This window comes from Octopus sinensis, linkage group LG21 (genome assembly GCF_006345805.1).
Source record: "Octopus sinensis linkage group LG21, ASM634580v1, whole genome shotgun sequence".
Classification (NCBI taxonomy): Eukaryota; Metazoa; Mollusca; class Cephalopoda; order Octopoda; family Octopodidae; genus Octopus; species Octopus sinensis.
Genome location: NC_043017.1, coordinates 19,422,275 through 19,443,801, shown reverse-complemented (window position 1 = coordinate 19,443,801; position 21,527 = coordinate 19,422,275). Strand labels below are relative to the sequence as shown.

General features: G+C 37.4%; 1 protein-coding gene across 11 annotated transcripts in view; it reads left to right on the top strand.

Annotated features, from left to right (window-relative positions):
- Positions 1 to 21,527, top strand: part of LOC115222805 (neuron navigator 2-like) — a 510,687-nt gene that overhangs the window by 465,350 nt on the left and 23,810 nt on the right. For 10 of the 11 annotated variants that reach the window (XM_036511902.1, XM_036511895.1, XM_036511901.1 and 7 more), the window contains 6 exons: positions 1,346 to 1,517; positions 2,666 to 2,881; positions 4,906 to 4,977; positions 5,932 to 6,128; positions 6,483 to 6,601; positions 17,611 to 17,634. In XM_036511902.1, the coding sequence (XP_036367795.1) occupies positions 1,346 to 1,517; positions 2,666 to 2,881; positions 4,906 to 4,977; positions 5,932 to 6,128; positions 6,483 to 6,601; positions 17,611 to 17,634 (800 nt within the window). The remainder of the gene's footprint in view (positions 1 to 1,345; positions 1,518 to 2,665; positions 2,882 to 4,905; positions 4,978 to 5,931; positions 6,129 to 6,482; positions 6,602 to 17,610; positions 17,635 to 21,527) is intronic. The other variant, XM_036511893.1, reaches the window with a different exon arrangement.

The following is a 21,527-nucleotide window of genomic DNA, read 5'->3' as shown; positions in this document are numbered from 1 at the left end:
GGGATGTGGTTAAGAAGCTCGACTAGTTACCGTCTGAACAGAATTTGGTAAACGGAATTTGTGCAGGAACCCATCATGGAGGTCTCTGCCATTACCACATGGAACCATATTGCCAGGTGTCACCGTTGTGATGATATTTGGTGATAAATGTCTGGTGAAATGTAAAGCTTCTTGAAATAAATTTGATACATCTCTCAATATATACACATGTGAATAAACTGTCATCTAAATTACACAGAAATGAAAATAACACTGACATTTCATTCTAACAGATATATTTACCAAAATTACATACAAATATTTTAAAATACTAAAGAGTAAATTTATTCAATTAAATCGCTATTGGCATCAACCAAGACCTCCAGACGACTTTGGAATCTCCTGCAACTCTTCTGGATGGTCTCCTTGTTTAAGTTGGTGAATGCTGTCATAATCCTTGCCTTCAGTTCATCTTTGGTCTCACAAGGAGTTTTGTTGATCTCTCACTTAATTGTACCCCACACATAATAATCAAGGGGGTTGCAGTCTGGGGAATTAGGTGGCCAGATGTTAGGGGTGATGTGGTTGCAGAAGTTGTCTGACAGCCATGACTAGATTCTTTTGCTTGTGTAGCATGGTGCAGAGTCCTGTTGCTAGACACAGGGTCTTCCAGCAGCCACCCTCTTGACCCTTGGCAGCACTACCGCCTCCAGGCACTTGATGTAGGCCTCTGTGTTGAGTCTGAGGCCATGTGGGAAGATGAATGGCAGTGTAACATTGCCGTTACTAGTGATATATGATATATGGACTAATATTCATAAACACCATGATATCGACTGGATGTTTGATTTTTCTCACTCTCAGTACATGTCCTCAGATTGACACCCAAACACTCTGAAATGTTCGTATTGGAGCTTCCAACATGAATGTCAAGCAGTACAGCATCTCATTTCCAGTAGAGTGAATTGCATCATGGTGCTATTTATCTCACAGATGGTGCCCAACTGACCCTACTATACTGTGTAGTCAACAAAATCAAAAACAATGTGTCTTTGCAAAATTTAAAATATAAAATGGTGACAATTTATCCATTGCACCCTGTATATATGTATGTGTGTGTGTGTGTAAATAAAATATACAATGGGCTTCTTTTAGTTTCCATCTACCAAATCGACTCATAAGTCTCCGCTCAGTTCAGAACTATAGTGGAAAATACATGCCTTAGGTGCCATGCAGTGAGATTGAAGCTGAAATCCACATAGTTGGAAACCAAAACTCTTAACCACAACTCCAACTTTTACAAATATTTCAAACTGTCCAAATATTTCTATGGCATTAAAAATCTGGTCCTTTCTTTTACTTTCAGGTACCAAGCAGAACAGTGTTGATTCGCTGGCATTTGAAACCCAAATCCCCAAATCAATTATTCAGCGGTACGTTTCACTGCTTTTAGAACACCGAAGGATTATACTGTGTGGACCAAGTGGAACAGGTAAAACCTACCTGGCGCAGAAATTAGCTGAACACTTAGTACTAAGGTAAGACTGATTGGCTTTTTATGTACAGGGGTGGGCAAAAGCAGGTAAACAGTTGCCTTATATGAGTGGAATGTTCTTTCCATTTCTCTATTTCTTGTTTTAGGATAGAAATTCTATGTTCTTTTTAACTAGTTCTTTCTGTAATATGGAGCAAATAGTTCATGAGAAAATATTTGCAAAGATACCATTGACTCTATTATTATCTAGTGTAGCAATTTAAAAATGATAATAAAAGAATCATCAATATAGGTGATTGCAGGCCCCCAAAAAAGCATTAAATAGCTGAAGGATTAAAATTAATCAAAGGACATACTAAGTATGTCTAGCTGAAAAGTTTTTACTGTTATTTCCAGCGGGTAGACATACTTGATATGTTCTTTAACCCTTTAGCATTCAAACCAGCCATATCTGGCCAAAATATTTAACATGTTTTATATTGAAACTGACCAGATCTCGCCTCTCACCTCAGCCCTACAATGTCATTCTAAACCTAAAAAATTACATCACTGAGATCTCTAAACTACAAGATAATGCATGATTAATTCAAACCATTTTAAATAAACAAACATCACATTTGACAGAATAATCTGAACACTAAAGGGTTAATTAATTTTAATTCTTTCTGTAATAAAATAATCATTCTGAATTATAACTATTAAAACTGCATATCTACTTTTGTCCACCCTCTATATTGTGATATATATATGTCTGTGTGAGTATGTGTCTCCTTCTGATATTGTTCAGTTTTATGTCTAGTTTTTTTTTCTGTGCCAGCATGGGTTAGATGAATATATTGTTGAGGTATCACCAGATGCCATGTAATATACAGACACAGCATCCTCCATTCCTGGGTTTGTAGACTTGTAAGCTACATGGTGACCTCAGTAGTATTGGTGGCGTTAAAATAAAACACCCAGTACATTCTGTAGAGTGATGGCATTAGGAAGAGCTGTAGAAATCAAACCAAAATTGTCACTGGAACAGGATGCAGTCCTTCAACTCATCAGTCCCTTATCAAACCATCCAATCCATAACAGTATGGAACATGGACATATGAGGAGGAGGAGGAGGAGATGGATGGATGGCTTGTTTTGGTTGATTTCTCTTTCTTTTTTATTATTTATTAATGTGTTTTGTTTTTCTTTTAGGTCTGGGCGAGAACTTACTGCAGGGTCAGTGGCAACATTTAACGTTGACCATAAGTCTGGAAAAGAACTTCGCCAGTACCTGTCAAACATTGCAGAGCAGTGTGAGAGTACGAGTGCCGGAGAACTACCTAGTGTTATTATATTGGACAATTTACACCATGTTGGCTCTTTGGGGGAAGTCTTCAATGGCTTTCTGAGTGTCAAATACCAAAAGTGGTGAGTATATCAGTTTCTTTGATAGGATTCTAACCATTTCAATATTAACCTGCCTAAAACTGTTCTTGGTTCAATGATACGAGTACCGTAAAAACCCATGTAATTTGCACACCTGTGTAATTTAACCCTTTCGTTACTGAATTTATTTTGAGATGCTCAGTGTTTCTTCCAATTATTTTAAATGTAACAAAGAATTAAGTAAAATAACATCGTTATCATTAAGCTAGAGTTAGGGACATAAATTGTGACTAAGGTTTGGTGAAAGATTTTAATTCAAAACTTTTGAAAACCAGACATTTGTACTAGAAAGCCAGAGCCGGTTTCAGCCAGGTTGGTAACGAAAGGGTTAAACATGATTTTCAGGATAGAATTTGTTAAAGAAAACTCATGTTAAATTCACACACAAAAGTTTTCAGAATTGCCAGTATGACCAGGGGAAAAAGGTTTTCAATTTAGTTGCATTTAGCATAATTTCACTTATGATTAGATTTTATTAAATTTTCATTAAATAAAAGTAATTTCTGTTTAACAGGTATCACATTGAAAGCTATGAAATTACAGTGTTTGTGTTATTTATAATAAACTTTATTTTACATTTCTTGCCCACAAGAAATTATGTCCAATCTTTAGCATACTGCTGTATGTCTTCCCAAATCACAATCACAGGAAAAGTTGTTGATAATTCTTATCAACAAAAACAAAGCTGATAAATACGCACAAGTGTTGCAAATTAAGTTTAATTGCCAATAAGCATTAATGGTTTTAGTAAATTTATACAGAAAAGGTAACCACTATACCATCCAGCATAAATAAAAATCAACTTCGTTATATTTAAGCCCTTAATTTTTTTTCTGTAAAGACCTATTCAGACATTAAATGAGTCAACCTCCAGTACAAATGTTTACATTTTGTACATCTTTTTTCAACAAAAGAAAAAATTTCTAAAAATATTCTGGAAATGATCTACTCGTGTAATTTCTGCACCCTAAAGTTTGTTTTCATTTTTGTAAAAAAAAAATGCTTAAATTACGTGGGTTTTTACGACACCTTGCTTTAAAATGATCTAAATATAAAATCTGTTAAAATTTGATACCAATTCATATTCCAATTAGCAGATCAATAATGACAATATTATTCTAGTAAATTCTTCATTATTTTCAAAATTAATTTAAACAAAGGCAGTGAATTTCAACAGAAATATGGTAGCTAAAGGACTAAGTAGGATTTGTTAAGTGGACCCTTCTCTGTCATTTCACTGAATGACAAACATTTCAACCAGGCCTGGTTCTTTGCCTGCCAACTTACAATCTGCTTAACTCTCCTGATATCAACACACCTAAGACTGCTGTTAGTTCTATGATACAAACTTCCTGCTTTAAAAACCTCCCATCAAGATTTCATGTTGGTTTATGTCCCAAACACCAACTTAACCCTTTCATTACTGTATTTATTTTGAGATGCTCTGTGTTTCTTTCAATTACTTTAAATATAAGAAAGAATTTAGTAAAATAACATCGTTATCATTGAGCTGGTGTTAGGAACATAAATTGTGACTAAGGTTTGGTGGAAATTTTGAATTCAAAACTTATGAAAACAAGACATTTGTACTAAAGAGCCAGAGCCGGTTTCAGCCGGGTTGGTAACAAAAATGTTAATAAGGACATTATTTTCAAAATTAATTGAAACAAAATTGGTGTATTTTAACAAAAACAGTAATAAAAAGGTTTAAGTGATTTAATTTAAAACTTTCCATCAAAATTTATGTTAATTTATGCTCCAAACACCAACTTAGTAATGATAAAGTTATTTTACTAATTCTTTATTGTTTTCAAAATTAAATGGCACAAAGGCTGTATATTTCAACAGAAATATGGTAACAAAAGAGTTAAAGTGTTCCAAACACCAATTCAATAATGACAGTTATTTTACTGAATTCTTCGAAATTACTATAAATTATTTCCAAATTATTGACCACTGTTCCCTCGTTGTTTTTACAAATTCTTGTCCTTTTTATTTCTTTGCAGCCCTTACATAATAGGAACGATGAACCAAGCTACTGGACTAACCACCAACCTGCAACTACACCATAACTTCAGGTGAGTTTCCTGCCAACGAATGTTTAGCACTTCCTTTATCTGTTGCGAAAATGCCTGGCCAAACGGTTAAGGTGTTGGGTTCACAATCATAATGTCATGGGTTTTGGTTCCTGGACCAAACAGTGTTCTGTGTCTCCTTGCGCTGGACACTTCATCTCACATAGCACCAGTCTACTCGGATGTAACTAGGTGCCAGCCAAGTGTTGATGCTGTCCTCTCTCCCTCCTTCCAGCTCAGGGATCTTGTACGTGTTCTTGGATACCTGCTGTGGAGCCCACGCTATTTGCTGGCTTCACACCAGGGTTCTGGTCTGAGGATAACCTTGCTCCCACCAGGTTTATCAAAGCACCTGAGAGGTCCCATAGAAAATGCCCTTTCTCTCTGGCTAGACCATGAAAATAAGTAACAATTTAAGCAAGCACAAAACCTTTACTAAAATTCTTAGCTTTCAAGAAGACTCAGTTCAGGAATTGAACCCATGATTTTATGATCATGAACCCAACACCCTAACCAGTAGGCCACGCATCTTCACAGAGGCACAGCCACTTGGGCAAGTATCTTCTGTTATAGTCCTGAGCCAATCAGTGTCTATTGAGTTAAATTTAGATGGCAGAAACTGTGTGGAAGCCTATCATACATTTATGTGTAAGTGTGTGTCCTTGTCTCCCACCTCAATACTTCACAACCAGTGTTGGTTTGTTTATGTCCCTGTAAGCTGGTGCTTCAACAAAAGAGACTGACAAAATATGTACTTGAAAAAATTGGAATCAGTTTGAGTAACCGAGCCATTTTAGGTGGTGCTCCAGCAAGACCCCAGTCCAAAAGAAAGACATAAAAATTTCACCTAAGTCCACCTTGAATGTTTGGTTTTTTTTGCTGTTGTTTTCCTTGATATTTTTTTTTATTACTTATTTTTATTTCATTTTATTTATATATTTTTTTTAAACATTGCAGATGGGTTCTTTGTGCCAACCATATGGAACCAGTAAAGGGATTCCTTGGTCGTTACCTACGCCGCAAATTGGTAGAAGCCGAGGTACACATGGGTACCCGAAATAATGACCTAAACAAAATCATCGATTGGATTCCCAAAGTATGGCAGCATCTTAATAAATTCTTAGAGACCCACAGTTCTTCAGATGTCACCATTGGTAAGAAACTACACATGCATTACATAATAAACTGGGTCTTTTTTTTTTGTTGTTGTTATTGGCTGATAAACAACACATGTATACATTTGTGACCCTTTCTGACCTCTGCTGCTGAAGAGGAAATAACGACTCTGAAATGCATGCATGTAACAGTCTGGTTTTTTTGTCAACATTTGTCTATTTATTAGTGAAGTCTCATATAAAATAATTTTTGGTTTTAATTTTGGAATTAAATGGTTTTGATTTTTCTGTCATGTAGGTAAACTTTGGCCAACCCTGTGTGTGTGTGTGTATATATATACACACACACACACATATTGTAATCTAACATTTTTCAACATATTTATTTTGTAGGCCCCAGGTTGTTCTTATGCTGTCCAATGGACATCTCAGGATCCCAAGCATGGTTCACAGATTTATGGAATTATTCCATTGTTCCTTACCTATTAGAAGCTGTTAAAGGAGGTTTACAGGTAATTCTTGATCTTTTAAAACATTTCTAACTGCAGCCTGTTGTTGCTGTTATTATTATTAATAGTAATAATAATAATAATGTATGATAATTCCATTTCTCGTTATCTTGTGTACTAAATTTGTATTTAGTCCATAGCCAGGAATCAGTGGTAAGATACCTTCAAATCAAAAGGTTTTATATTTAAAAAATGCATACGCACACATATGTATATATAAATGTGTGTGTGTGTGTGTAAACATAGTTACATATATACTTACACATACATATACACATATGCATACATAGATATAGATACCTAAGACAAATACATATATGTATTTATAGAGACACACAGACAAATAATATGTGTGGTTGTGTGATTAAGAAGTTTGCTTCCTGATTGGTGTGCTTTTGGGGTCCCACTATGTGAAACAGTAAAAGTGTCATGAAGAGCCAATAATAAAAGTAGACCATTCTGCTAGAGGCACATCATCATCATTATCGTTTAGCATCTGTTTTCCATGCTAGCATGGGTTGGACGGTTCAACTGGGGTCTGGGAAGCCAGAAGGCTGCACCAGGCCCAGTCTGATCTGGCAATGTTTCTACGGCTGGATGCCCTTCCTAACGCCAACCACTCCGTGAGTGTAGTGGGTGCTTTTACGTGCCGCCGGCACAGGTGCCAGACGAGGCTGGCAAACGGCCACGATCGGATGGTGCTTTTTACGTGCCACCGGCACAATGCCTGAAATTTGTGGGGAGGGGCCTGGTCAATTACATCAACCCCTGTTCTCAACTGCTACTTATTTTATTGACCCAAAAGAATGAAAGGCAAAGTCAACTGCAGTGGAATTTGAACTCAGAATGTAAAGACTGTGTTATATCATCAGCAATGATATATGATGTGTGTGCATAACGATATATCACAATACCGAATATAGCCATATAACAATAAGCACAATAACAATCCAACACTCCAATACAGAATCAATATATTTCTTTACTACCCACAAGGGGCTAAACACAGAGGGGACAAACAAGGACAGACAAACGGATTAAGTCGATTATATCGAGCCCAGTGCGTAACTGGTACTTATTTAATCGACCCCGAAAGGATGAAAGGCAAAGTCGACCTTGGTGGAATTTGAACTCAGAACATAACGGCAGACGAAATACTGCTAGGCATTTCTCCCGGCGTGCTAACGTTTCTGCCAGCTCACCGCCTTAAAAATGGAATGCTTACTGCACCTAGGTTTCCCAAGCGGTCACCCATCTAAGTACTAACTAGGCTCGATGTTGCTTAACTTCAGTGATGGTAAGAACCATGGCCAAATCAATAATGATACTAATGTTCTCACACAGTTTGACCTCTTCTGTCCACTAGTTCCTCAATTTATAAGACTCATCCAGTCTACTGACACTTATGTGTGGGGGGTGTCAGTTCCCTCCACAACACACTGATGAAATGACACTAAGCTTTTTGTCTGGTTAATGATTCTACCAGCTCAAGTCCAAAGATTGATAATGTGATATGCAGTGACTGTCAAGTTGAATACTTACCAAAAACATTTGGTTCAGAGGAAGGCACACAGCTTTGTCTGTCCTTCAGCCTGGACTGATTAAAGCTGAAGAACGAGCTGACACTCCCAGCTTCACTTCATGGTTGAGTGGTTTTGTGGTAGGAAAAGACATCCAGCTGGAAAAACAAAAGCTCCAACAACTAACACCATTCTGCCTGTGAATGTGGGTAAAAATGGATGCTAGGGACTGGCAACCAAAACAAACTGATAAAATAATAATAATAATAATAATAATAATGATAATGATAATAATAATAATAATGATAATAGTAGAGTGCTTGTAGTAATGATAATAATGATGATAAGAATTACTTGTTTCCTGTAAGGAAAAGGTGGGGTCTTAAGGGTTTTTATCAGATATGTTTAAATATGGTTAGACTTGTAATATGAGGAACAATAAATTTTTGAAACTTAGAATAGAAATATGAATAATGTTCTTTTAAAACAACAATAAAATTCTCTTAGTCTGATTTTTGGTAAATATATATGTAATAAATGAATTTTGGAGATGTATAATTCTCCATTCTTTATGATGTGTATATCATCATCATCATTGATTAACGTCCGTTTTTCCATGCTGGCATGGGTTGGACAGTTTGACTGAGGTCTGGAGAGCCAGTGGCTGCACCAGGCTCCAGTCTGATACATATATATACACACACACACACGCACAATGGGCTTCCACACAGTTTCCAACTCCCATAGGCATCAGTCAACCCAGTACTTTAGAAGAAGACACTGTCCAAGGTACTGTGCAGTGGGATTGAACCCAAAAGGACATGGTTTCAAAATGAATTTCTTTACCTCACAGCCATGCTTGCACTTATACATATATTATGTGTGTGTATGTGTGTAATATATGAAAACAATCACTGATAATTTAATTAACATGTAAATATGTGATTGATTAATTAATTATTTCAGTTGTTTATTAATGTTGTTTTTGTTTCATCTAAAAACAAAATTTTCTCAAATGTCAAATTTTCAAAATGGCTCATTTGTTTTTGTTTATTGTTTTTAAAACCCCAAAAAAAAACTTTATTTTTTTTTTAATTACCAATTTGTCATCTAGTTTAATTAGTAGTTTAGTCTGTTTCCTTCACTAATTGTTTTCCCCCTAAATCCCACCTGAAAAGCTAGATCGAACCCTTTCAAAACACCATCCTTGTGCAATTGATCCCTAGCATCTTTAGTAGCTTAGTCCTGTCTATTTTTTGTCTCCCGTTGTTGTGGCACATCCCCTACCCTTATAAAACTTCTTGTACTCTTCTATCGTCATTGTATCTACCCTGCAGTGATTAGTTTGTTTTCGTTTTGTTTTTGTCACTTTTTCCTTAATTCCCGGACAGCTAAAAGCAATATTTACTCACATAATTACTAGCATTATTATTCTTCTTATCATTATTATCATCATTTAAGGTGGTGAGCTGGCAGAATTGTTAAAACGCCGGGCAAAATCCTTAGCGTCATTTCATCCATCCTTACGTTCTGAGTTCAAATTCCGTCGAGGTCGACTTTGCCTTTTCATCCTTTTAGAGTCGATAAATTAAGTGCCAGTGAAACACTGGGGTCAATGTAATTGACTAGTAGCCTCCCCTAAAATTCCAGGCCTTGTGACTTTAGTAGAAAGGATCACCATCATCATCATCATCATCATCATTTTTTTTTTTGGCAAATGAGCTGGCAGAGTTGTTAGCACATGGGAGAAAATGCCTAGTGGTATTTTGTCCATTTTTAGATTCTGAGTTCAAATTCTGCCAATGTTGACTTTGCCTTTCTTTTATAGAAACCATCATCATCACCATCATCATCATCATTATTATTATTATTATTATTATTATTATTATTATTGCAAGGCAGCGAGCTGGCAGAATCATTAGCACACCAGGCAAAATTACTAATAACATTTTGTCTGTTCTTACATACTGAGTTCAAATTCCACTGAGGTTGACTTTGCATTTCATCCTCTTGGGAGCAATGTAATCAACTTACCCACTCCACTGAACTTGCTAGCCTTGTGCCAAAATTTGAAAATATCATCATTATTATTATTATTATTACTACTACTACTACTACTACAATGCTGGGGGTCAGTATAATCAACTGACTCCCAGCCCCCAAATTTCAGGTCTTGTGCCTATAGTGGAAGGATTATTATTATTAGGGCAGTATTTCTTCTGGTCCTTGTGTAAGAAAAGCACTTAGCGTAGTTTTAGACAAGTGCCCCATGCGTACACACACAAAAGCAAAAGCCGGGATGGTCACAACTGGAATACCTCTGATCATAAGTCTGCTCATCATGTGTATATGTGTGTGTGTGTGTTAGCTATGGCAGTTAAGGCCATTCTGGAGTTTTGCCCTGAAGGAAATTTTGTTGTCTATGAAAGGAAATCATGTGCTGATGTTTGAGACACACACACACATTCTCTCTCTCTCTCTCTCTCTCTCTCTCTCTCTCTCTCTCTCTCTCTCTCTCTCTCTCTCTCTCTCTTCTCTCTCTCTCTCTCTCTCTCAAGCAGAGTAGCATGTTGTCTATACCAATTTTATGCATATTCTATATCTGTTCCTAACATCTTAAACCCTCATCTTTCGGCTGACAGTAATCAACATAAATTATATTCTATTTTTAGGGGCCTGAATTCCATCTTCCCCGCTATTTAATTAACATTCCCAATCCCTTATATCTTTTCCCCTTCCCCTCGCTCTTGTATGAAAAAAAAAAACAGTCAAAAAAGAAATCTACCTCATAAAAACATTAATCAAAATAATTTAATTCCACTCAACATGCAATTAAAAAAAAAAAGTTACAAGGAAAGAAAGAAATGCTTGCTGCAATCAATAACTTGTTAGAGATTACTTATGAAATACCATCTTAATGAATGGTACTTCAAACTATTTAACCTGTACTCAGCTCTATTAATAACGACTTCTCCTCGTTTCCTCATTTTATCTTTGCGTCATTTCATTTAATCCCAGTTTGTACCTAAAATAAATTTCTTCGGCCTATGTGTGGCTGTTCATCGTTAATGATCCGCTTAACACAACTTATATGCTAACGAGAGATAGCAACAGACTGATGTGTGTGTGTGTGTGAGAGAGAGAGAGAGAGGTAGCAAGCTAGCAGAAGTGTTAGCACACCAGACAGACTACGTGGCAGCATTTCCTTTGTCTTTATGTTCTGGGTTCTAATCCCACCAAGGTCAACTTTGCCCTTCATCCTGTTGAGAGTCAATAAAATAAATACCAGTCATGTACTGAGGTTGATGTAATTGACTCCCCACCATCAATTATGTATACATTTGTGTATGCATATATATATATAATATATATATATACGTGGTCGAAGCACCATCCGAACGTGGCCGATGCCAGCGCCACCTTGACTGGCTTCTGTGCCGGTGGCACGTAAAAAGCACCCACTACATTCATGGAGTGGTTGGCGTTAGAAAGGGCATCCAGCTGTAGGAACACTGCCAGATCAGACTGGAGCCTGGTGCAGCCTCCTGGCTTCCCAGACCCTGGTCGAACCGTCCAACCCATGCTAACACAGAAAACGGACGTTAAACAATGATGATGATATATATATGCATATGTATATATATATATATATATATACCGTACTGGTGGCACGTAAAGAGCACCCACCACACTCACGGTGTGGTTAGTGTTAGAAAGGGCATCCGGCTGTAGAAACCTTGCCAGATCAGATTGGGGCCTGGTGCGGCCTCCTGGTTTTCCAGTCCTCAGTCAAACCATCCAACCCATGCCAGCATGGAAAGCAGATGTTAAATGAAGATGATGATGATATATACACACACACATACATACATGTGTATGTGATTGCTAAATGGAGACTAAAAGAAGCTCATTGTGTGTATGTATGTATATATGTATATGTGTATGGACCAGGAGTTCATTTCTTAACCATGTGATTTCATGTTCAGTCCCACTGTGTGGCACCTGGGCAAGTAACTTCTACACCCCTGGCCAATAAAAGCCTTTGCGAATGGGTTTGGTAGATGAAAACTGAAAGAAGTCCATCATATATATATATATCTGTGTTTTCCAACCAAGGTCCATATGGCCCTTGGGGGTCCACATAAGATTTTGTTATTTAAATTTATCTGCAATAAATTGGTTATACGTCTACAATACAAAAGAAAATTTAACAGTTTTTTTAAATACAATTTCTTATAATAATTATAAAAATATAATAGGGGTTTTTAAACAACAAATGGCTATTAGGGTCCACTCACATAAAGTAAAATTCAAAGGGGTCCAGAGGTGGGAAATATTGAGAACCACTGATGTGTGTGTGTGTGTGTGCTTTTTCTGACATCACATGATAGTTGTAAATGAGTGTCACCATCATACAAGCAGTGTTGTTCCTTTTCAATTTTTCCTGAAAGCATGTCTGGCCTTGAGGAAATATTACCTTGCTTGGAAACAGGTGAGGGTTGATGACAGGAAGGGCACCAACACTGTTTCCCTTTCTGCTCTTCGTTTTTAATGAAGACATTACACCTGCAGATGGTTCTTCCAGTTGTGTACTCCTCCACACCTCCAATCTCACCTGCCTGGGAGGGTCTGCAAAAATCCTAGATAAGACCCTTTCTCTTGACTAATTCATTTAAAAATAACATCCCATATCATAATTACATAGGTGTGTATGTGTGTGTGTGTATATATATATATATGTGTATGTGTGTATATATATATGTATATATATATATGCACATATATATATATATATATATACCGTACTGGTGGCACGTAAAGAGCACCCACCACACTCACGGTGTGGTTAGTGTTAGAAAGGGCATCCGGCTGTAGAAACCTTGCCAGATCAGATTGGGGCCTGGTGCGGCCTCCTGGTTTTCCAGTCCTCAGTCAAACCATCCAACCCATGCCAGCATGGAAAGCAGATGTTGAATGAAGATGATGATGATATATACACACACACATACATACATGTGTATGTGATTGCTAAATGGAGACTAAAAGAAGCTCATTGTGTGTATGTATGTATATATGTATATGTGTATGGACCAGGAGTTCATTTCTTAACCATGTGATTTCATGTTCAGTCCCACTGTGTGGCACCTTGGGCAAGTAACTTCTACACCCCTGGCCAATAAAAGCCTTTGCGAATGGGTTTGGTAGATGAAAACTGAAAGAAGTCCATCATATATATATATATATCTGTGTTTTCCAACCAAGGTCCATATGGCCCTTGGGGGTCCACATAAGATTTTGTTATTTAAATTTATCTGCAATAAATTGGTTATACGTCTACAATACAAAAGAAAATTTAACAGTTTTTTTAAATACAATTTCTTATAATAATTATAAAAATATAATAGGGGTTTTTAAACAACAAATGGCTATTAGGGTCCACTCACATAAAGTAAAATTCAAAGGGGTCCAGAGGTGGGAAATATTTGAGAACCACTGATGTGTGTGTGTGTGTGTGCTTTTTTCTTGACATCACATGATAGTTGTAAATGAGTGTCACCATCATACAAGCAGTGTTGTTCCTTTTCAATTTTTCCTGAAAGCATGTCTGGCCTTGAGGAAATATTACCTTGCTTGGAAACAGGTGAGGGTTGATGACAGGAAGGGCACCAACACTGTTTCCCTTTCTGCTCTTCGTTTTTAATGAAGACATTACACCTGCAGATGGTTCTTCCAGTTGTGTACTCCTCCACACCTCCAATCTCACCTGCCTGGGAGGGTCTGCAAAAATCCTAGATAAGACCCTTTCTCTTGACTAATTCATTTAAAAATAACATCCCATATCATAATTACATAGGTGTGTATGTGTGTGTGTGTATATATATATATATGTGTATGTGTGTATATATATATGTATATATATATATGCACACACATATATATATATATATATATATATATATATATATGTATATGTATATATAACTTTTTGTAAAAATAAATATGATACTCTTCTTAAAGGTGTTGAATAATCCTTTAATTAATATTTGAGTACTTTGTGTGTGTGTGTGTGAATGATTAATATGTGCATATGTAATTAATTAAGCCTCTCAACTTTAAGCTATCTCAGCTTTCTCAATTCCCTTCATCCCTTCCCACCATAAAAAAAATACTTTTCTCTTTATTTATTATATGTATTAAGTAAAATATAATTACTTCTATAAATAGCACATTAAAAACTACGAAGTAAATTTTACCTCAATTAATCAATTAATTAACTAATTTCTATAACTCCATCAAGTTATGAAGGTGCCTGGGCTTAGTAGTTAAGATGTTGAGCTCACCAGCGGTTTGTTGTGGGTTCAATTTCTAGGCTGGATGTGATGTTGTGTCCTTGAGCAAGGCATTTCATTTCACATTGCTTTTGTTTGTTCAGCTGAAGATAAATACCAGTGCTACACTGGAGATAACTCGGCAACAAGCTTATATCCCATTTGGGGAGCGGCAGTGAGGGCTCTTGTTCTGTCTGTCTTCTAATTACATTAGAAATGCAGATGAACTCCAAGTTCATGGGCCCTAACTCTTTAGCATTTAAACTGGCCACATCAAGGCTAAACATCCTTCTGGTTTTATGTCCAAACTGACTATATCGAGCCTCTCACACCCACCCTACAATGTCATTCTAGAAATAAATAATGACATCATCAGAATCTCAAAGCCACAAGATAATGCATGTTTAATTCAAAACAGTGGTTAGAGCATCGGGATCACGATCATGAGGTAGTGAGTTCGATTCCTGGACTGGGCTGTGTGTTGTGTTCTTGAACAAGATACTTTATTTCACATTGCTCCAATTCACTCATCTGTAGAAATGAGCTGTGACATCACTGGTGGCAAGCTGTATCAGCCTCTTTGCCTTTCCCTTCAATAACATCGGTTGACATGGAGATGGGGTGGCCAGTATGCATGGGCAACTACTGGTCTTTCATAACCAACCTTGTTCGGACTTGTGCCTTGGAGAGGAACTTCCTAGGTGCTATCTCACGGTGAGTCATGACCAAGGGGCGAATAATCCGAATGCTGAAGGGTTAAAGGTATGAGGTAAACTTTTGTAGACGTTTGTCTGTCAAGTTATACTCTCTTTTTACTCTTTTACTTGTTTCAGTCATTTGACTGCGGCCATGCTGGAGCACCGCCTTTAGTCGAGCAAATCGACCCCGGGACTTATTCTTTGTAAGCCCAGTACTTATTCTATCGGTCTCTTTTGCCGAACCGCTAAGTGACAGGGACGTAAACACACCAGCATCGATTGTCAAGCAATGCTAGGGGGACAAACACAGACACACAAACATATACACACACACTTATATATATATACATATATACGACAGGCTTCTTTCAGTTTCCGTCTACCAAATCCACTCGCAAGGCATTGTTCGGCGCGGGGCTATAGCAGAAGACACTTGCCCAAGATGCTACGCAGTGGAACTGAACCCAGAACCATGTGGTTGGTTAGCAAGCTACTTACCACACAGCCACTCCTGTGCCTTATGTTAAGTTTCTGATCTGTTGATTAATAATTTATCTTAATTTGTCAGAAGATAAAAATATATTTTATAATTATTTTTCCCTTCAGTTTTCTTATTGTCTTAGAAAGACAACACAAACCCAAAGATCAGCTTTTAATGCCCGTCTTTCATACTTTGGTTAGTCTGACAGGATTCAATGAATTGGCGGACTGCATTGTGCTCCAGTGTCTGTTTTATAATGGTTGCCATGGTTGGATGCCTTTCCTAATGCAAGCCACTTTACAGAGTGTACTGGGTGCTTTTTACATAGCACCAGCACTAGAGAGGTTACCGTGTAGCTCACGAGACTAAGATTTCCTTTGATGGAACCAGACTACAGTAGACAGGGAGACAGTTTTATGCCAGGGTGATGAAAGGTTAAGAAAAAATGAAAGAAGGGAACAGAACAAACAAACATTCCATAGTGTTTATGATTGGGATTTTATAGCATTTAGGGCAACATTTATGGTGTTTCACTCTTTCATTACTGTATTTATTTTGAGGTGCTCTGTGTTTCTTTCAATTACTTTAAATATAATAAAGAATTTAGTAAAATAACTTAGTTATCATTCAGCTAGTGTTAAGAACATAAATTATGACTGTTTGGTTGAAGATCTTAATTTAAACCTTATGAAAACAAGACATTTGTACAACAGAGCCAGTTTCAGCCGGGTTGGTAACAAAAGGGTTAAGGCAAGCATTTAATAGTGTTTATGGGTGATACCTGATAATGTTTAGGGCTATTATTTCATTGGGTTTAGCTCTTGTTATGTAGTGTTTAGAGTTATTTGTTCATGTTTTTTTACTGTTTTCTTTTAATCGTGTTTAAGGCAAATATTTGGTCATGTTCAATGCTATTATTTCATAGTTTTTTTAAATATTATCATTTGATAGTGTTTAGATCTTATTTGATGATGTTTATAAGGTGGCAAGCTGGTGAAATCATTAGCACATCAGACAAAATGTTCTGTGGCATTTCTTCTAAGTCTACATTCTAAGTTCAAATTTTGCCGAGGTCAGCTTTTGCCATTCATCTTTCCAGCGTTGTTAAAATAGAGCACCCTTTGAGCATTGGAGCCACTGTAAGTGACTTGACCATATCATTCCCCTTTAAAAATTTGTAGCCTTGTGCCAAAGTATGAAAACATGCCGGATAAAATGCTTAGCAGAATTTCTTCCAGGTTTACGTTTCAAGTTCAAATCCCACTAAGATCAACATTACCTTTCATCCTTTCAGGGTCGATGAAATAAGTAACAGTTAAACTCTGGAATCATTGTATTCAATTAGCCCCTCTTCCCCCAAATTTCAGGCCCTGTGCCCCTATAATGGTAAGAATTATTCAAGCTGGCAGAATCATTAGCAAGCCAGGCAAAATGCTTAGCAGCATTTCATCTGCCTTTGCATTCTGAGTTCAAATGCCGCCAAGGTACACGTTGCCTTTCATCCTTTTGGGGTCAATAGATTAAGTACCTGTGAAACACAGGGGTCGACATAATCGACTAGTTCTCTTCCCCCAAATTTTCAACCTTGTGCCTATTGTAGGAAGGACTATTATTATTATTATTATTATTATCATTATTGTGATGAGCTGGCAGAATCATTAGCACATTGGACAAAATCCTCAGCAGCATTTCTTCCGACTCTTTACATTCTGAGTTCAAATCCCATCAAGGTTGACTTTGCCTTTCATCCTTTTGTGGTTGATGAAATAAAGTACCAGTTGAACACTACTGGGGTCATGTAATCGACTTAACTCCTTTCCCCCCTCTTAAAACCTGTTGGCCTTGGGCCAAAACTTTGAACCCATTATTTGATAGTGTTTAGGGCTGTCGTATTTGCTAGTTGTAGAGACGTTATTGTTATTTGCCTATTTTATTGAAATGATTGAAAATATTGCTTCCAACTGCCTCCTATTTTTTCTCCCAGTCACGTAAACTGAATGACAATGAGGTAAGTAAACAGACTACAGCATGTCTTCTGTGAAGTTCTTCTTTAGTCACTGGTACTTTATAAGCACTACCTCTCCCCCCTATTTTTTTTTTCTCCAGCATATTTGATTTACAGTTATGTTGTTTTTGTTTTTTTTTTATATATATATATATACAGTTTATATTGAAGAATCACTTCCTCAGGTATAAAAAAAAAAAAATAAACAGTTGAGCGGCCCAGTGGGTCAAGGATGGTGACCCATTGAGTAAGGGCAGTTGTGTCCTTGAGCAAAGTTCATCGCTTTGATTCCATTGGTCAACCTGGTGCTCTGCCAAATGGCTGGTACGAAGACGGATGTCCACCCTTGAAATTTCTTTAGGAATTTGACAATCCAATGCTACAACATAGATTCACAGAACCAACTTGCAAATATTCCTATATATACATACATATAGTTAAATATACACACACACACACATCATGTACCTTTAATATATATTTATTTGTAGGGACACCATTGAGGACACGTTTGATATAGTTTCTATCATAAACATAATGATAATAATAATGATAATATAAGAACCTTGAAACAGAGGTCTTAGAAATGGGCATCTAAGAATAACAAGTGCACCTCTGACCATGGAAGCTTTGAGTATAATACCAAATGGCACTTTTAAACCCAATGCTCAAATACCAGGAAACCCCAAATATCAGAACTACAAAAATTGTTCTTTTTTGGTGCAGCCCATATCCTAAGAGAAGCACTTGTCAACCTGAGATTATTTGATTCATTTAAAACTTTTTTCAAAATCACAAATTGTACAACAAACTTTTAACAGAATCTTAATTCTCAGTATTTAGACTCCTTTCCTTGGAATATATCCATTGCTAAGCAGAAATAACAGCCACGGTGAAACATGCAATTTGCTGTTACTTGAGGTCCCTGTATGAAGACTTGAAGCATCTTGTATAAAACAGTGCAACAACAATAGTACCAGGCAGTGGCTCTCATGGCTTCTGATCTTAACTGATTGGAAGTGTTATCATGTACATTGTTTTGTCTTGGTATAAAAGATGGGCTACAGCAAACTTCGTATATTTTACCCCAGTGTCACTTTGATGGCATGAACTGCTCTCTCACTCAATAATAATAATAATAAAATAATAATAATCAACATAGGAAGGTGGCGTACTGACAGAATTGTTAGTATACCATCCATTTTCAGGTTCTAAGTTCAAATCTTGCCAAGGTTAGCTTTGCCTTTCATCCTTTCAGGGGTCAATAAAATAAGTACCAGTTGCGTACTGGAGTCATATGTAATCAACTCACCCACTCCCTTGAAAATAGTGGCCTTGTACCAAAATTTGAAACCAATAATAACGACCATCATCATCCTCTTAAATCATCATCATCTTCATTCTCACAAAATGCATCTCCTTCAGATATATGTAAATATGAAGGTGGAGGGGTGGGCAGTTAACCATTAGTTAATTGTCCTTTCGTAAATGGCATTCAATTCCCCCCTGCCACTTGTCCAAGCCTGTGGGTTACCAGTGATCTAGATGCTGTTTATGAATATGTACCTCATCACCACTTATATTACTCTCTGGATCCACCCCTGCCTTCCCCTACCCTCCCTTCTAAAATGTGAGTAGCCATGTTGCTCCCCTACTACAAGAAGCCTTTCCTGCTCTGGCCCTTTTATCTCATACTTAACCCCTCTCTGTTCCCTATTCTCAAGGCTGTAAAGTGCTCCTACCCCAATACACACTCAGGGGTCTTAGACTTGCAACCTCAACAGTGCTGCTGGCATGAAAAAGTACCCAGTACACACTGTAAAACGGTTGGTGTTAGGAAGAGTAATAACCATGGAAACCATGCCAGACACTTGAGCATGATGCAGTCCTTGCGCTCCATCAGATCCTGTTAAACTGTCCAACCCAAGGCAGCATGGGACATGGACTTCTAAATAGTGATGATGATAATGACAGACGTATACAGCTTCCTTACAATTTTAACCCAAATTTCTAGAAATCCCTCAACTCTCTCTCTCTCTTTTGGAGAGGCACAAGCACCTACACACACATATACATACACGGCAGTAATTTCCGCCTGCCGAATTCAATCACAAAGCTTTGGTCGGCTCGGGGCTATAGTGGAAGACACCTGCCCTATTTCTCTAAAACAGCTACTTTGACCCTCAGATGTTTGATGCAATATTCACCAATGTGGGTTTCTGTATCTGAAGCATAGTTGTTAACTTAGGCAAAGCTACACCAGTCTGGGCTGTTGTTTCATTTCCTCTCTCTCCCTCTGCAAGTTCTACCTTGAGCTGTTCCCCAAAACACTGTTAACCGTCTACAGTCATTCTTGATTTGATCTTCACACATACACACGTGCGTAATCACATTAAACAAAAACAAACCAACACACATCGCTTATGTTATCAGTGCATCTCAGCTTCAAAATAAACTCTTATGGGGTATTTACTGCTTGGTTTCACACAACATTGTCACTGAGTGTATGTGCTGCTAAGAATACTAAGTAACCACTCCTTGTCAGTGATCGCTGTACTCTAATGATCATTGTACTCTAGCTAATGATCATTGTACTCTAGCTAATGATCATTGTACTCTAGCTAACGATCATTGTACTCTAGCTAATGATCGCTGTACTCTAGCTAATGATCGCTGTACTCTAGCTAATGATCATTGTACTCTAGCTAATGATCGCTGTACTCTAGCTAATGATCATTGTACTCTAGCTAATGATCATTGTACTCTAGCTAATGATCGTTGTACTCTAGCTAATGATCGCTGTACTCTAATGATCATTGTACTCTAGCTAATGATCGTTGTACTCTAGCTAATGGTCATTGTACTCTAGCTAATGATCGCTGTACTCTAGCTAATGGTCATTGTACTCTAGCTAATGATCGTTGTACTCTAGCTAATGATCGTTGTACTCAAGCTAATGATCGTTGTACTCTAGCTAATTGTTATTGTATCCTAGCAAATGACCCCTGTATGCAAGCTAATGACCCTTGTACCCTAACTAGGGATCACTATACTCTAGCTAATGTACAACTGCTTCTTGTTTTGCGGCAGCTTCTTCAGTGGTCAAAAGTGAATTTGCAGAACTTTCTCGTATGCTTTCATCTCTCAAAAGCAATTCTCTCCTTCCCCCATATCCCCACACCAATCTAAGAATATCCCCAGTTAGTAAGCAATCAATTTTCTCATTAACGAAATTATTCTAACAGTAAATCGGTGACGGGAAAGCCCAAATTGATTCGAAGCATATCACCTTTATTATTACCATCATCATCATCATCATCATCGTATTAAGGCAGCAAGCTGGCAAAATCATTAGCATGTCGGGTGAAATGCCTAGTGGTATTTCATTTGCCACTACGTTCTGAGTTCAAATTCTGCCGAGGTCAACTTTACCTTTCATCCTTTCGGGATTGATTAAATAAGTACCAGTTGAGTACTGGGGTTGAGGTAATTGACTAGACCCATCCCCAAAAACATATGGCCCTGTGCCTTCAGTAGAAAGCATTATTATTATTATCATTCTCTGCATGTTTTCCTCTCATTGTTGTCACATGTTGTCTCTTCCTCTTCCTCCTCCTCCGCCAGCTGCATGTCCTTCTTCGATGTTGTCTTAGTTTCCGCCACAGTCGTTATGTTTGTGACGTGTCGTGATGTTCATTTCTGTCGTCGTCAGTTCCGAGATCCAAAATCAACGAAACGTTCGCTCCTCTTGTATCGTGTCCGTCTCGTACCTCTTGTTGTCATCGCGTTGTCATCGTCATTGCATTTACGTATGTATAGATGGCGCTGTTTGTACACTGTGCACATTTGCACCGTAATATAATTCGGTCTGTGAGCAATTGGCAAAATTTCTTTAG